Below are 17939 nucleotides of genomic sequence, written 5' to 3' on the forward strand. Positions count from 1 at the left end.
TTAAAATTGTGGATGGGGAACTTCTGGCTGGAGGTCCAAACTCTGTGGGAGGGAGTGAGTTTCTCCCGGGGGGAAATATGAGGAATGAAGAATACAGAGAGGAGGGGGAGAAGGATAAAGAAGAAATAGATATGAAGAAGGATGACATTGATTCGATGAAAGAAAAGGAAAAGAGCAATGGGCAGGAAGGTGATTGCATATCTTTATTTTCTTTGTTTTGTCACTTTTTGCCAGTTCTTGGTTGTGGCTTCACTGAGGCTTGGCACTTATCCCTAATTCATTTGCATTGATCATAGATAAATTGATTAAGAGAAGGTCCTTTGGTGTATGTTGTTTCTTGATGACAGAAAAATTAAGCTTATGGACAAATGCCTTGAAAACAAGAGGTTTTAAAATAAGTAGGACTAAAATGAAACTATATGATATGTAATAATAAGCTTATGGGCAAGAGATAACTCAATGTGACTTTTTTTTATACCTTGGTAGGATGGGCAAAATGGACATCTACAGTTTTATGTGAAAAAAAAAATACCACTTAAAAGGAAAACTTTTCAAAACAGTTGTTAAGGCCAACTATGCTGTATTGTTACAAGTGAACTCTTCATCGCGCCATCTCCATCACCGTGCCCGTGATATGCTATATGAGCATCATCATGTGTGTCTTGGGTGGGGCAATACATGTATTTTGTATAGGGGGAATGTCGATGGCATTATTGTAATTATTAGTATGATTTTTCAATACTTTGATGTTTCCTTCTGTCACTCCCCCAAAAGCTTAAGCTACTTTTTGAGGGGAGGTAGGTAGTCGAGTGAACTAAGAACGTGTAAAGGTTAAGCACAAGGTCCCCTCGACACTAAACTAAACTGTGTGCTTGTGCTTGCCACCATTTTATGCAATACAAACAACCTTTTGACTAATTTGTGTGCCATCATTGTTGCCTTTGTTGCTTTGTTTCATAGGCTTTCTCGACATAATTGAACACCACACGAGGCCCCGATGACTAGCCCCATAACAGTTGGTATCGGAGTAGGAGCTCACCTACACGCCGCACCAAGCCTTTGACCCTTGATAGTAGCAAAACAATGAAGAACATTCAAGACCTTGAGGAAGAGATACGACAAGGACTCTCCCACACCCATGAGGCCGACGATGCACCTGACCACGACCTTGGCAGGGACAAAGCCCCAAAGGGCCGAGCATCAAAATCTAGCAAGTGAGAGAAATTAACAGATAGGCTTGCCAACATCGACATCCGCATGCTATGTTGTAAAGTAACAGTGAGTGAAACACAGGATCGAGTGGAGGAGCTTCACCTCACCATGGAAGCGGTCAAATCCACAGTGCAGTTTAAGGGACGCTTGAATGGTGCCCTGGACAAAGTTTGTGGCATGATGAATGGAACGCTCAAGGAGGTCTTGAGCACCTCACGTCAACAAGAAGCAAGCTCCTCCCAAACAAATGTCCAAGACTCGCTTGCCAAATTTCAAGCACAGCTTGAAGAAATGAAAGATGAATGGGCAAGATGGAAGAGGACCACGTCCACATTCTTGGCGGTTCAGGCCCAACTTAATGCTATGAAAGAAGAATGGCAAGCAATGAAATCAGCCATGTGCACCTCAGCCGATATGCAGGCCCAACTAGATGAGATGAGGGCGGAGTGCAACATCTTGAAAAGAGCGGTTGCGAATTCAGCAAGCTCCACAAAACCACAATGACATTCACTCCTGCCCCCATCAAGATTCGGGAGCCAACTCCCTACTCAGGTGCTCACGATGTGCGTAAGCTTGATAACTTCTTGTGGTAGATGGAGCAATACTTCTCAACAACAAACCTTAACAAAGAAAGGACCAAAATTCATACTGCATCTATGTATTTAGCCGATGTTGCTATGTTGTGGTGGCACAAGAGATGTGGAGACAAAGCGTGGCATGTGCAACATTGGCACATGGACCGAATTCAAAAGAGAATTAAAGAGACAATTTTACATGGAGAACTAGAATACCTGGCCCGTAGTAAGCTAAAAGGACTCCGACACGAGAATTCAATCCATGGCTACGTCAAGGAATTTTCAGCCCTCATGCTTGAGATCACTGACATGTTAAAGGACTTGCTCTTCAAATTTATGGACGGTCTACAACCATGGGCAGAAATAGAGCTTCAATGACAGTTCAAGATCTTGGCATCTTGCATCAGCTAAACAACTCACTAACATGAGACTAGCAGACGACGACAAGCCTCCAAGCCCGCATGCCTCGGGCTTGAGTGGGGGAGACAAGCAAGCAAAACCCTCATGAGAGAAGTAGCCTCACTACAACAAGCCAGCCGAGTATTAGAAAGGGAAGAAGCCACAAGGAGACTACAACACCTACAAGTACAAGAGGCCAACTACACCACCACAAGGAAGAAACTCAATGCCCTCATCGCCAAGCTCAGTGATGATGAACAAAGCGATGAGGACAAGCCTGTTCTGGCGCCCTCCAACTACTCAATGCCATGGTAAAGAAAGAGGCCACATCTAAGCAATCCAACAAGACCTACAAGGGCTCAGGTATGTTAACATTACCTTCAGCGGGAGGCTGACTCAAGCCCTAGTAGACACGGGCGTGACGCAACTTCATTTCACTCATTGAGGCCAAGCAACTCAACTTGGCTACATCCAAACAGGCAGGGTGGCGCCAAGGTAGTAGGTGTGGCTCGTGGAGTAGAGCTCCAAGTAGGACCCTAGAAGGGAAGCATCAACTTATTTGTGGTACCCCTGGATGATTTTCAAGTTGTCCTCAGGATGGAGTTCCTAACACAGGCAGAAGCAGCCCTGTTGCCACACATTGACAGCATCCTCATCCTGGATGAGTGCTCGCCTTGCATGATCCCAATGACAACTATAGTGAAGGTACATGGGAAGCAAGTTTCAGCCCTACAGTTGTACCAGGAAGAAGACACCATCAGATATCAATGCCATACTAGCAGTAGAGAAGACCCCCACTCCAACATCTCACATCAACACAAGGATGGACCAAGAAGTCATCATCAAGAAGCAGTTCCACAAAAGTCGTTCCAATGTCAGCGTAAGTGCAACGACTACATGGCGACGAAGGCATCAAGAAGACCCAAGGCTGCCTCCAATAACACACCCATCTACCACCAAACCAACATGAGAGAGAGAGTGCCAACCACCCAAAATAGGGACCACAACCCAACTTGGCCTCGACCCAACACCTTTAGTAGCCAAGTGAGGAAACCCCTTTGGGAAAGCATTCATGGGCACCAATGCCCCAAGAATCCAAACCATCATTTTGACCCAACCCTAGCCTTAACTTCTCTAATCACCAAATCAGAACACCCAAAATCTTACCTTTTAGTAGCTAGGAAGGGACTTTACTTAGGAACTAGCCATAGGTTCTCCCACCATCAAGAGCACCTTCAAGCCTTCCACCCAACCTTGTACCAAGGCCTTGGTAGAAACAAAGTTCGTGGAGCAGCCGAAGAATCCTCCTTCATTAGCAACAAATCCAAGCAACTAATAAAAGCTAGTCTTCAAGGAGGACGAAGACTGAACTGAGTGGGGGAGCCTATCACAAGTGAACTCTTCGCCACACCATCAAGTGCCATCACCGTGCCCATGACGTGCCATCTAAGCATCATCAAGTGTGTCTTGGGTGGGGCATACATATATTTTGTATGGGAAGGATGCCAATGGCATTATTGTAATTACTAGTATGATTTTTCAATACTTTGATGTTTCCTTCTGTCACTCCCCCAAAAGCTTAAGCTATTCTTTGAGGGGAGGTAGGTAAGTGAACTAAGAATGTGTAAAGGTTAAGCATGAGGTCCCCTCAACACTAAATTGTGTGCTTGTGCTTGCCACCATTTTATGCAATACAAAGAACCTTTTGACTAATTTGTGTGCCACCATTGTTGCCTTTGTTGCTTGTTGCTTTGTTTTGTAGGCTTTATCGACACAATCGAGTGCCACACGGGGCCCCAACGACTAGCCCTGTAACAATATGGAGTAGAGTATTGGGTAGTCAAGAGGTAACATGTCCAAAAAATGAGTGGCAGAAATGCATATGCTAAGAATGGATGAGTGAAAAAACTGGAAAGGATAAGATCACAAATGATGTCACTCATAGGAACATAAGAGTAGCACCAATAGGTGATAAAATGAGAGAAAGTAGACTTAGATGGGTTTGGTCACATGCATAGAAGACCATTAGCAGCACCTATAAGAAGTGACTTGTTGCAAGTTCAAGGGACTAAAAGGGCTAAGGGTAGTCCAAAAAGGACTTGGGTAGTAGTAAAAAATGATTTAAACACCAATAATTTAACAATAGTATGGCTTTAAACAAAGCGAAATGGCGAAATAGGATTGATGTAGCCAAATACATATGGTTGGGCTAAGGTTTGGCTTAAACTGAATTCTTCTTTATCTTAACAAGGATTTTCATTTAAACAGGGACAAAATGAAGATGAGACTTATCAAGCATAGTTGTCAAGAAGATAAATTAAGGCTAGGCTGTGATGCAGATATTGAAGCAAGGAAAGAATACATGGTTGGTATTGTTTGAGTTTTTTCCCTAGTCATAGGTGTTTTAAGAAGGGGGTATTGAGTTTTCCAAAAATTTACTGTTCTTTCAAAATTAATATTAATGCTAATCTTCGAACTTACCATTTATAGTAATTCTCACAATCACTATTTTTAGTAAATTGCAGTTTATATTTTTCGTAATTTCTATTAAAGTAGCTTTTGTGAAGCAATTATTAGTTTTTTGGATCAGTTTTGTAGCCCAATTTGGATTCTTTAAAGGGACAACAAGGCTCATAAGTTGAGTCTAAATAAAGTCAATGTAATAAACAATACTTTTCTTTGTTGTTTCCCTAATAGCAGGAACTCTCCTCTCACTTTTTAAGTTCTTGCTCATTCGTTGGTGGACAGAAAGCTATCTACCTGCTTTCTACCCTTATTCTTCATCCTTGATCATTCAAAGCCCCTCTTTCACCCCACAAATCCCACCATCACATCTTAAATTAGCAGGACCCTTACCCCATCCTACATCACTAATGGAAAGCATCTTGTTGCCTATGAAACTAGGTACCAAACCAAGGCTTTAACTAGTCTACTTTTTAATACAAAATCTGGTTAATTTTATCTAGTTTTTCCCATTGTTTTTATTAATTAGCTTGTTTCCTCTAGTTTTAGCAGCAACTAGCAAAATTAAAAGTGATCCAACACAAAAGAATGCATTACAAATCGAATAAAATCAAAATTACATCACCCATGGAGAAAATACCTTCAGGATAGAGTACTCTGCTAATCCAAGAGGTAAATACAAATAGAATGTGTTTCTGTCTGTCATAAAACAGTGTTTTAAAAGGCGTGAGAAGCATACGCCTGGAGGTGTGCCTCTAGGAGAGGCGCCCCCAAAACGCCCCGAGGCATATGCCAGAGGTGCTGACACCTTTGAGGTGTATGCCTCAGGTGCAACGGCGTACACCTCATACACATTTTTCTTGAGGCATTCTAGAGGTGTATGCCTCATGCACCTCATGCACACCTTATGTAAAAAGATAGAAAAAAAAAGGAAAGGGAAGGGAAAGAAAAAGAAAGAAAGAGAAGAAAAAAAGTAGAAAAAGAAAGAAAAGGAAAGAAAATAAGGGGAAAGAAAGTGGGCCGGGGGTTCGCTTCGCTCGCTCGCCTTCACTTCGAGAAGACCCCCCTTTTAACTAGTGCTATGCATCTTCATTCTTCTTAATATAAAAGATTTTTATTAAAAATAAAGAAAAATGAGATCCTCCTCCTCTTCCCCCTCATCCTTCCTCCTAACCTCCCCCCCACCTTTTAAGTAGGCTTACACGTTGTGTTCGGGAGGCTTGCGCCTCTTATGTTCTGAACCATGCCTCACACCTCAAGGTAGTGGAACGCCTTGCGTCATGCCTCCATGTTTTAAAACATTGGTCACAAATCAAGAATGGAACAAAAGCAAACTAACATGAGGATAAAGCCCTTGTTAAACTGAAAGCAGAAGAAATATAGAGGAGAATATATAAGAATGCTAGTTGAAAAGAAGAAAAAAGTAAAGGAGCAGAGCCCCTATTCTGGTCAATGTTATAATGTGTATGAGTATATAAGGTGCAAAGAAAAGAGAAGTACTCTGGTTAAAGTTAGAATAACAGAGAGGAGTGATTGGTTTATTACATAGAAAGAAAACAAAGAACAAATGAAGGGGCAAAGCCCTTGATGTGCAATGGAGAAAGATGATTTGCTTCCTCCTAGAAATTGAGTCTGCTACCTTTCTAGTGAATGTTTGAAAGACAGAGATGAGTGATTAGTTGGCTACATAGAAATAAAACAAACAAATGAAGGAGCAAAGCCCCAGACCTGCCATACAAAAAGCATTATCTATTTTGCTCCTAAAAATTGATAGAAAAGTATAAAAGCCACTTTGAGAGAATACAAGGGCCACTAGTTGAAGCCCTAATATAATGAAGACATTAGTTTCCCATTGCTGTTGTGGTTTGCTCTAAACATATTTTGTCTATCTGAATTGAAATTGTCTTTTATGATGCCTTTTTAGACCCTTTATCCTTATTTAGATAATCTGACTATAATGCCTTTTTAAACACTTTTAACATTACTTATATAATATGGCATGGTTTATGTGCAAGTAACAATTACTAATACACCTTGGATATAGAAATACTAATGTGAAGCACAAGGCAATGCAAAAAAAGAAACACTTTATTGCCTAGTCATGGCCTAGGCAGTAGGCACCCACTCAGGTACCATCATGATAACTATGGTACCAAGCCCACCCTCTAGCAATATATTCACATCAAAAGTGATGAATTCATTTATTGTTTCTACTTCTGCCTCTTTCCTATTCAACTGTTTAAACCAAGAAACTTGCTTTATATGATTAAACATAGCAAATATGTGCATGCCTGTAGCTATACACACTAGAAAAAGATAATTTACAAAGGACCTTACCACTAAATATGTGTACCAAAATTTTCCAGAGATGATGGACATGAGTTGCACAAAGCTCGTAATGTAGATCACATCATGTAAGTAACTGCAGTAAGAATAGACTGTCAAATTTCACTTTATTAACTATAATTTTCCAAACTATAAAGATTCTAAAGTTTATAAAGCAATCTTAATACTATATTATCTTTTACAAAAATTAGGAAATTATAAAAGAACAACGAATGAAAACAAAGGATAGAAATCTCTTGCAAATGGGAAAGGCAAGTGAGAAGAAAAGTCTACAATAACAGGGAAAACACAACAACAAAGCTATTTGGCCAGAGTGAAACTTAAATTGAAAATAAGGATCACAAAAACAATTGTCGCCCTGCACAACCACTCTTTTAGAACGCCATTACCCAATACTGGTCCTGGTTATCTAGGATCTTCAAAGGGTTGGACTGGATGCAGACCTAAACCTCCAACATTTTTTAACACATTGGCCATTCTAAGATTCAAACCCATGTTCTCACACTTATCAGCCTAAGATTTTACCATCAGGCCATGCTCCTACAAGATTCTAACATAGTGGTGACAAGATTCTAACATACTCATCCGTGATGGATCTCTCAAACTTAGAAGCCCTGGAGAGGCTAAAAGTCCATCTCATTGAAATTACCTCCTCCAGAACATAAAATGATAGAAACCACAAGATGGTAGTAGAAAAATTTGGCTTTTAAAATAATCACTCGTTGTTATATTTCCCATCATGGTTTATTAACATGTTTCCTTATATTGCCATGAGATATTTCCATTTCCATGGGTACCAAAACAAAACATTACTCAAATCAATATATTTCCCAATGAAAACTACCAGTGCTATGTGGAGCATATTAGATGATATTATAACACGATGAGTTGGCAACAATATTGAAGAAGTGTAGAGCAGCAGTATCATTGCTCCCTAATAGAGATGATAACAACTTTGAAACAGCTCAAAATTATTTTTGGAATTGACATTGATAGATTATTTGATTGATCATTTGACTATAAGAATCATTTGCACATTTTCTGTATTTAAATTTTGCTTAAACTTAATCTATTATGTAGTTTTAACTCTTAAATCCTACAAAACAGGGCAAATTCAATTTAAATTTGCCAAAAAAAAAAAGCAGGGCAAATTCATAGCATATTATTTTGTTTATTAACCTTAGTCTCTTGGTTTTTTGTGATGGCTTGTAACAAGACTAATCTAAAGGATGTACCTGTGTTTTTTTATCATTTCACAAAACAACAATGTATATTTCAGCATATTTCACAATGTTTTCACTATGTCTATTATTTTCACAATAGTTCAATAACATTTCCAAATGTTTCCTTTATTTGGATGACCAACATTTCCACTGACACCAATATCTTAAACCTTATCTCCATAACTCTCTCTTTGTGCTGTCCTAGAAGACACTGAACTAAAGAAAACACTTTTCAGTATGGCTCCACTAAAAGACCCTAGGTTGGATGGTCTCTATGCTATGTTCTTTCAAAATGATTTGGAAGTAATTGGTGAAGATATTTGTCAATCTGTTAAAATCTTACTTATGGATCCTTTAACTTGTCTCCTCAATTAATGACACCCTCGTTATGCTCATTCCTAAGAAGGATAAGGTCAAGAGACCCCATGACTTTCATCCAATTGGTCTTTCAAATATGACATAAAATTATGGCAAAGATAATTGCTTATAGGATAAAGCCGTTACTGTACAAGATTATTTCTCCTCACCAGAATGTTTTTACTCTTGGCTATAAAATAATAGACAATATTGTCAAAGACAAGGAGGTGGTCCACTCTATGAATAAATACAAATATGGTAAAGATTATTTATGCTGAAAATTGATTTAGAAAAGGTCTATGATCATGTTGAATGGCCTTTTCTTCTCCACTGCATGTGACATGACTGTTGGGTTTCTCTGAGGATTTCTACTCTCTCATAGATCCTTGTATAGCTGTAAACTCAATGGAATTATTTATCAATGGCACTCCCAGCAGAGCTAACTCCTAACATAGGGCTAAGACAAGGCTGTGCATTCTTGCCTTATTTATTTATTATATATCTTGAAGTGCTTTCTAGAGGCTTAAATGAGGGTAATCTCAAAGGATTCAAGTTCTACAACTCTTATGAAAGACTGAACCATCTCCTATTTGCCAATGATCACTCCTCTTTGGGGAAACTGATCTTACTGAAGTTCATACTTTGAAATCTATTTTGCAACAATTCGGCAACTTCTCAGGGCAATTATTAACTTTGGTAAATCATCTATTTATTTCAGCCACAACGTTATGGTCCTTGTGGAGGCCAAGAAAAAGGAGATAATGGAGTTTCATTATGGATAAGGCCTGATCCAAATTGTAGGGAATAGGGATAAAACAGGAGTTCTATCTCATGCTGGGAAAACTTTACTCATTAAAACCACTCTCACTTCCCTCCCTCTGTGATAAATTCAATTCCATTTGTAGAGATTTCTGGTGGGGAAAACTCAAGATAACAAGTCCATTTACTTGAAGGCTTGGCTCTCTTTCTTGAAACCCATGGAGAAGGGTGGACTTGGTATTTTCCAACCTTTACCAGTGAATAAAGCTCTACTCATGAAGGCAGCATGTAAATTTCTAAAAGAGGAAGATGTGATGTGGGTGAATCTATTGAAAAAAAAAACATATCTTTGCACCAACACCTTTTGGAAGGTGAAAGCGAAGGCTGGTGTCTCCCCTCTTTGGGCAAGCTCGTTGACGTGTAGGCAGGACCTGATCAAAGGCTGTAAGTGGCTCATATCAAACAGCTCGAAAGTAGATATGTATTTACAGATTCATGGGCTTTTGGTGGATTGGTTTAAAAAACATCCAGTTGGATGTTGCCTTGTGATAGAGTTTAGATGCTTATTGATCATGGCCAACACTCTTGGAATAATAACCTTCTAAGGCAATCAAGTGTTGGTTAAATCCAGAAAATAACAAATATGTTTGCCTTGTTGCGATTATCCAGGTGAAGACAAGCTTATATCAACCCTTACTCCACAAGAAAGTTTATCAATAATAGAAACTTTTCATTAAGACAAAAAATAGTTACAAAGGAACACCATGAAGAGAGGTAAACTCTATTAACTCTCTCCAAAATGAAAACTGAGGGTCCGTTTGGTTCACGGTCAGGATTGGAATCCGAATAGGAATCAAAATCAAAATCACCTATTCCGACGCCTACTCCTTTACATTTCTGCCTACTTTAAACCCTCCAAACATCCCAACCTCTGCTCCTTTACATAATAAGCAGCTTCAAACTTCTGCCACCAAAACAAACAAAGGTGACAACGGATCTCCCTGTCTCACCCCTTTGGGCTTGGAAAAAGTGTGGATATACCATTGACAAGGACTGAAAAAGAAACCGAAAAAATACATGCAAACATCCAGCTTCTCCACCTTTCCCTAAAGCCCACCCTTGCCAAGATATCTTCCAGAAAACCCCAATCCACATGATCATAAGTCTTCTCAATGTCAAGTTTGCAAACTAAACCTTGTTGTCCACTTTTGAATCTTGAGTCAACACATTCACTTGCAATCATCACCCCATCAAGAATTTGCCTGCCTTCCACAAAATCCATTTGGGTTGGTCCTACGACTTCATGCAAGACATATCTTAATTTTCTTGGTAGCACCTTAGCAATGACTTTGTAAGGACTTGAGATCAAACTAATTGGTCTAAAGTCCCTTACTCCAAATGTCCCTTCCAATTTCGGAATTAGAGATATAAAATGTTGCTGCACTCCTCTCAATGATCTTTTCTTGCCAAAATCCATTCATCATCCTCAAAACATCCCACTTAGCACATGCCAACAGCTCTTGTAGAAAGAAATATTTAAACCATCTGGCCTTGGAGCCTTGTCACCCTGCATAATATTTGCTGCTTCCCAAACTTCCCTCTTAAAACTCCCTTTCCAACCAATCCCTTAAACCCTCCCCAATCCTTCCCAGGTCTACATCACCCAGGAAAACCTTTCTACTTGACGTAGCCTTGCACAGTTGTACAAATTGATATAGAAATTTCTAATTTCCTCCATCACTTCTTTTGGGTCATCAATGATTTTGTTTTCCTCCTCCAATCTAGAGATGAAGTTATTCCTCCCCCTATCCCTTGTTTGAGCATGAAAGAAGGCAATATTCTTATCTCTCCCTTTTAGCCAAATTGCTTTTGATTTATGCCCCCACATAATTTCTTCCATATGAATCACTTCCAATAATTCCCCTCTCACACTCTCCTTCTCCCTTTTGCCTTATACAAAACATCCCTTTCCTCTAGTCTCTCCAAATCTGCCATTTTTTTCTGAGAAATTCAGCTTTTTTGAATGAAATGTTCCCGAAGACTTCCCTGTTCCAATCTTTTAAATCCTCCCTTAGACTTAGAGCCATCAGCTTCCTCATCAAAATGAAACCAATCCTTCCTTCAAAATGATAACTCCTCCATTTCTCTTCCACAAAGATTACAAAAAAAGGGTGGTCAATCCACATATTTTCAAATTTAAAAGGGTTTGGCCCATCAAGTTTGAGAAATTTTCTTCGGCTTCTTGTTTGCTATCTACTACTTATATCTACATAGCATCTATGACATAGACGTCTGGGTCACACTCATGCTTAAAAAAAAAATCTCTTTATGGTCTGAAACAAGCACCTCAGACCTGGTTTGAATGCTTTCATACAGTGGTTTTGGAAATAATCTTTCAACAGAGTACCTCTTATTATTCTTTCTCTTTACTCTCAAAAGGGACCAAGGATAAATTCTCCTTTTGGTGTATGTTGATCAGCTGAACATATCTTGATTACAGGGGATGATGTGGATGGCATTGCTAATCTGAAACTTTTTCTTAGCAACTCCTTTAAATGAAAGATCTTGGATCAATCACTTATTTTTTAGGACTTGAGATTAAAAGTTCTCTGCAAGGGTCAACCAACAAAAGTATGCATCTAGTCTAGTAAAAATGGCCCATCTTACTGATTCTAAGCAGGTTAACACTCCATTGGAACTAAATCTTAAATTAAGCAAGGATGATGATGACTTGCTTCAAGATGCTACTTTGTATCAGCAACTTGTGGGCAGCTAATCTACTTAACTATGACTGAACCAGATATCTCCTATGTTGTTCATCTTGTTAGCCTGTTTGTTTTGGCTCCTCGTCAGCCCCACTTCTCTGTTGTTCTTTGAATCATTCATTATGTGAGGGGGACAATTTCTCATGGTCTGTTTTTCTCATCCTCATCTTCTCTTCTTAGAACATATGCGGAAAATGAGTATCAAGCAATGTCCTCTATTTGCAGTGAAATAATTTGGCTCAAAGCTTTGCTCTGGGATACGGGCATTGATCGTTCCTCCTTCATTCCTCTGTTTTTTCAACTATATGAGCGCCACCAAGCCAGCATCCAATCCAGTTTTTCATGAATGTACTAAGCATATAGAAGTAGATTGTCATTTCACCGGAGATCTTCTCCTTGCTAGTCATTCTCTTCCCCATGTTTCTTCTGGCCTGCAGCTCACAGATCTATTCACCAGAGCTATGACTCCGGCCAGACATATGTTTCTTATAGACAAACTGATGCTTGTTCCCTAGCATCAGTTTGAGGGGGGAGTAGAGAGGAGGGGTAGTTTTATCTTTTTTATTCTAATGTATACTATTATTGTAGTGTGTACACTAGATAGCTTTGTATCCCACTGAAATTTTATCTTCTCTTGTAGGGAAAAGTTTTGTTCTTTTATTCTTTTAATATAAATTCTGTTTCTGGATTGGATCAAATTATCAGACCAACCAAACAGTTTTGGGGCCTTCATTATTTCTCTCTTGTCTCTCACTTTTCCTAGGTTAACATTAGCTTCCTTTGAACATAAGTGCAATCTCAAGTAAATTTTGAGATTTTTTTTGAATTTATCAAAAAAAACAAGAGATTTTTTTATGCAAATAATTCAGAAAGCAAGGTCAAAGAACATGTTATGTCCCAAAAACTTGACACAATTCTCAGACTCACAGCAGAATTCACACAACTGGAACATCAACAAAGGAACCGGTATTCATTCAGAAGAAAAGAAGATCATTAACAGTTGGTCGGTTCTTCAAGAGACCGCCGGCTCTCCCAATCACTCACAGTATTCTTCACTCAAAAAAAGCCCCCATCCCCCATCCCCCAAAGCCCCTTCTTATACTCTTCTTACAGCATAACTGATTCCCTCAATAAATGCCCAGCTGGCCAAGTTATAAATGCCCACACTCTTCTTATTCCTAACTGACATAGCTATAAATGCCTCAAGACTCTCCTTATTCCCTCCAACCATAATTGCCCCCATGTTCAATTATTTCCCCCTTTAGCAGAAAGCTGACCTTTCCCCTTCCTAGAATACGTAAAGTAAATTGGGGGCCTATCGGAACATTAAATAGAATTGTAACTGACGACTTGTGGGGTCCATCTATCACTTGACCGATGTACCCTACTTTCTTTGTATACCAATAAAACTAGATTGCCATCATTCCCTATCCCCAGAAAATGTTATTCTTTAGATTCCCATATCCATGAGTTGTACCTGTCCTACATCAATTAGTATCAGATCTTTCATCCTACACATCACTAGACCAACATAATTCCCCAATAGCTACTACCCACCTTTATACGTGTCTTATGTTGCTCTTTTATATTAACCAAGAGGAATGAACTGATGTAACCTATTTTAGAACCTAGACCAATTTTTTTGGTAGTAAATAAAAAATGAAATTTCATTAAGATTGAGAAAAAAAGTACATAGGGGAAGGTGATATCACCCAGAAGGAAAAGAAAATTAAAAAAGAAAGAAAGAAAAAACAGAATTACGACGTATCAATCCCCTTTCCAATTCTAAATAAGACCAAAAATCCAAACCAGAAAAGTCCTTTCAAACCCCCAAGAAATCCAGTAGGATCAATATCCAATCCAAAATTCTGTCCCCAATGACTGAACAAAGTTTTTCCTTGCCTTCTGGAGTTGGGGGAATCTTGAGGAATAAGGAATGGTTGCTATTTTCTGAGGCCCAGTAGGGGTGAGAGACTCGTATTAGAGACGAGTTGCTTGCAGTATTACAAAGAATACAAATTGCAAGTGAGTTAAACTTGGAGAAGTTGGTAATTAAAGGGGATTCTAAGGTGGTGGACCTAGTGGTGGGGTGGATAAAGGAACCAGAAGCTGTAATTTGGGGTTACAAAAATGAGATGAAGATATTTAAATGTCTGACAAGGAACATGACCTTGAGAATCCAGTGGGTGAGGACAGCCAGTGCTTTTGCTCATACTCTAGTTAAGCAAGGGGTTACTAGGGCACAACTGTATTGGGCACGGTTGTATTTTTTTTTTTTAATTGAGAGAGGTCGCACCTTGTGTCTCTCTTTGGGAAGATTGTATTGATTATATCCATACTGTTATCATTGTATCTATTCTCACGAATACAATTTCATTTACTTATCAAAAAAACAAAATGTTTCTTTGCTTTTTGACCTGCCATCAAATATTCTCCTGTTTCTTTATTTTTAAACCTCCCAACAAACTGCAAATGGAACACAAGATGCAAAACAGGCCAACAAGAAAATTTTTCTTCAAAACATCTTGGTGACCAAACTTGACAGAAATAAATGCTTATAACTATGGCAAAACTCTGCCGATGTGAGCTTGTCTTACAATGATGATCCCAAGTATAGATAATGGACTGTATCAGGTTGGCAGCTGGCACTAAAACTTTCCAAACTCTCACGACATGGATATTAATTTGTATTTTCATGCTAATGGAATGGGCGAAACAGGATCCATGTTGTCAATTCCATATAGTTGGGGCAAGGCTTGGATGATGATGATTGATTAACCATGGCACCTTTCTACATTAACTGAGGTAGAGGTACAGAAGCTCAAGTACCAACCCAAGTATGTTAATAACAAAACCAACTCATCTGGGACTAAACTAGTATACACCCCTAATTCCTAAAGCAAGGCATGGGCATCAGAAAGAGCATTTGAATGGATACATGCACTAGCAAAACAACCAAAAAAACAAATGAGATAAACAGTAGGAAAAGAAATATAAAAAACTAGAGATGTGATGCAGAAGACTCTTTCCCTCCAAGTGCCTCATCAAAAGATTCTTTTCCTCCAAGAGTTGGAGGTTAGCCTTAGATCATGATTGACTTAAACAGTAGTTCTCTTGAAAATCCTGGCCCATCCAGGATTATGGGAGTCTTCACCAATTTGAAGGGGTCCATTATGGTACTTAGTGGTCCCTAGGGGTGATCATAGGTCGGGCAGGGCCGGGCTTTGCACTTATGATAAGGGCTATAGCTTAGGCCCAGGCCCGGCCCAGCCCAGCCCAGCCCGGGGTTCCGAGCCTGTAACATAAGCCCTAGCCTAGGTCTACACAGGCCCGGGCTGGGCCGGGGCCGATTCTGGGCCAATGTCTTTCATATATAAAACATTACATATCTATAATATTTTATATTAAATGACATAACATGCATATAAACTTTTATTTTATATATTATATAATATAAAATAATACATATAATATAAATTATACATGTTATGTTATAATATTTATATATAAAATATATAATATAATGTAAAATAACATGTATACATATGCATACATTATACACAAAATGTGTAAGTTTAAATATATGCGGGCCAGGCCGGGCTTGAAATATTAAGCCCAAGCCCGGCCCTAAAATTTGTGGGCCCGGGCCGGGCTGAAATGATCACCTCTAATGGTCCCACTGGAGATGCCTATGTGGTCAAAGATTAGGTGGATGCCTTTCTCATGAAGACCTGAATTCATTCCCCACAATTCTGCAATGGGTTCCTGGAGATCTCAATACTCCGGCCACTAGTTTAGCTAGAAGGGGTTTAAAAAGGGTCTGTTTGCATGGTAACGGTTCTCCTCCTTAAGTTGTTTGTATGAAGATTACACCGCATAGTTCTTAATGTTTCCCACTATACATACACTATTGGCATCCTTTTTTCCCTTTAGAATGAAATAGTTATTTTCTTCCAAAAATAATACCCTTTTACTTTCACAGTATGTTGCAAGTTTACCTACCATTTATAATACACTCCAGTTTTCTTATTTAAAGCATATCACACTTGTTAAGAGGTGACGAATAGGGGTAGTTTAGTCTTCTTCTATTTATTAAGTAACTTGCTTATGTGGCAGTGCTATTGGAGTTACTCTGCCCCACACTTAAGTAAGGTCATTTCTGTCTTTGTAACTATGATTAGAACCTAATATAGATTAAGGGGGTCGACTGAATGAGTAATCCATCAGATTTTCAACAGACCCTTCTTCTTCTTCTCTTCTTCTTCTTCTCCTCTTCCTGTTCGGACTACTGTAGCAACAGTTGAAACATGGTATCAGAGCAATGCTCCTGACCTAAGTCAATTGGTAAAGCAACTCAGCACTGTTCGTGACTCTTCACCTTCGTTTCTGATCAGTCGATGGAGAGAACTAGTTCGCCCTAGGTCAGAAACAGTACAGCTTGTCTCTCTGCTGCGCATAACCTTCTTCAATAAGGAAAATGACTTCAGTAGTGAATGGTTGATTGATATTCTCAAAGGAAGGTCGGTTCTTTCTTCTTCTAGTGTTACTTCTATTTCTGGGTAGAAACCCTACAAGAAGCTGTTGTACTGAGTAGAACTTAGAGAACTAGGTTCATTGTTGCCCTAGGAAGGGTTGTGTGTGCAGTAGCCGAATGTGTAGGGCTGCTGTAAGTTGTTGTGTAATAGCCGAATGTGTAGGGCTGCTGTAAGTTGTTGTGTAATGCCCTCTTGATACGGTATAAGGTAGAATGCAGTGACCTTGCCGAGTGGTATAAGGTAGAATGCAGTAAGTTGTTGTAGGGCAGTAGCCAAGTGGTATAAGGTAGAATGCAGTGACCTTGCCGAACTCCTTGTGGTTGTGTAATGCCCTCTTAAGTGTGTTAAATAAGTCTGAACTGGGTGCAGCAGATTTGGCTGTGTTGTGGTGCTTGGGTGGTTGTAAGAGGGCCTCTACTTGTGATTAGTGAATGGTAAACTGATGCTTATGTGGGACATAAGTGTGTGAAGTCAGCAGTAGTGTGAATAAGAACAAGTGTGTGAAGTCAGCAGTGGTGTTTAAAGGCTGCAATAGGGGCTGAAATATCAAACTGTGAACAACATCAATCAGCTTGTAGCTGAGAAGTAAAGTTAAAGACAACCGTGAAAAGGTACAATGACAGCAATAGGAGATGGCTACAATGATCAAAAACCTAGTGTAGTAATTTCTTCCGACTACCTAGGAGTATAAATGACCTCAATTAAGCTAAATGGGGAGAACTATGTTCCATGGGCTAAATCCGTGGAAGTTTTTCTCAAGGCAAAGAAGAAAGCAAAGCATGTTAGAGATGAGAAGCCACCGGTTGACTCTCCAGGGTTTGATGATTGGGAACAAGAAGATGCTCAAATCATGACTTGGCTGTGGAATAGTATGGAACCCAAAATCAGTGCAAACTTCATGTTCCTTGATACGGCTAAGGATATATGGGAGCATGCTAAGAAGCTATATTCTGGACAAGATAACACAACAAGAGTATATCAGCTGTATCAGGAGTACTTTGATTTACAACAAGGAACCAAAACACTAGAAAAGTACTATGCCTGCATGAAGAATATAAGGAATGAACTCAATGTCTATCATCCCCTTACTCCAGATATTCAAGTTCAGCAACAGCAAAGGGAGCAGCTAGATGTTACAAAATTTTTAGTGAGGCTGAGGTCGGAATATGAACCAGTTAGAGCTCAAATATTGGGGGGCTCTACTCTTCCTACACTTGAGGAAGTATTCTCAAGACTTCGTAGAAGCTCTTTGGGCCAGACAGAGAACCCCACACAGTATGATAGATCAGCACTTGTGACAGCTAG

The 17939-nt window shown here is 39.3% G+C and overlaps 1 protein-coding gene across 1 annotated transcript in view; it reads right to left on the bottom strand.

The window, feature by feature from the left end:
• The window catches only part of LOC148843599 (uncharacterized), a 36285-nt gene that overhangs the window by 3659 nt on the left and 14687 nt on the right, over nucleotides 1-17939 (bottom strand). The window contains exon 3 of the mRNA XM_088957614.1: nucleotides 6987-7071. Coding sequence (XP_088813740.1) covers nucleotides 6987-7071 — 85 coding nt within the window. The remainder of the gene's footprint in view (nucleotides 1-6986; nucleotides 7072-17939) is intronic.

The sequence above is a fragment of the Nelumbo lutea genome, chromosome 8 (assembly GCF_056320005.1).
Source record: "Nelumbo lutea isolate HS-2025 chromosome 8, American lotus-T2T, whole genome shotgun sequence".
Classification (NCBI taxonomy): domain Eukaryota; kingdom Viridiplantae; phylum Streptophyta; class Magnoliopsida; order Proteales; family Nelumbonaceae; genus Nelumbo; species Nelumbo lutea.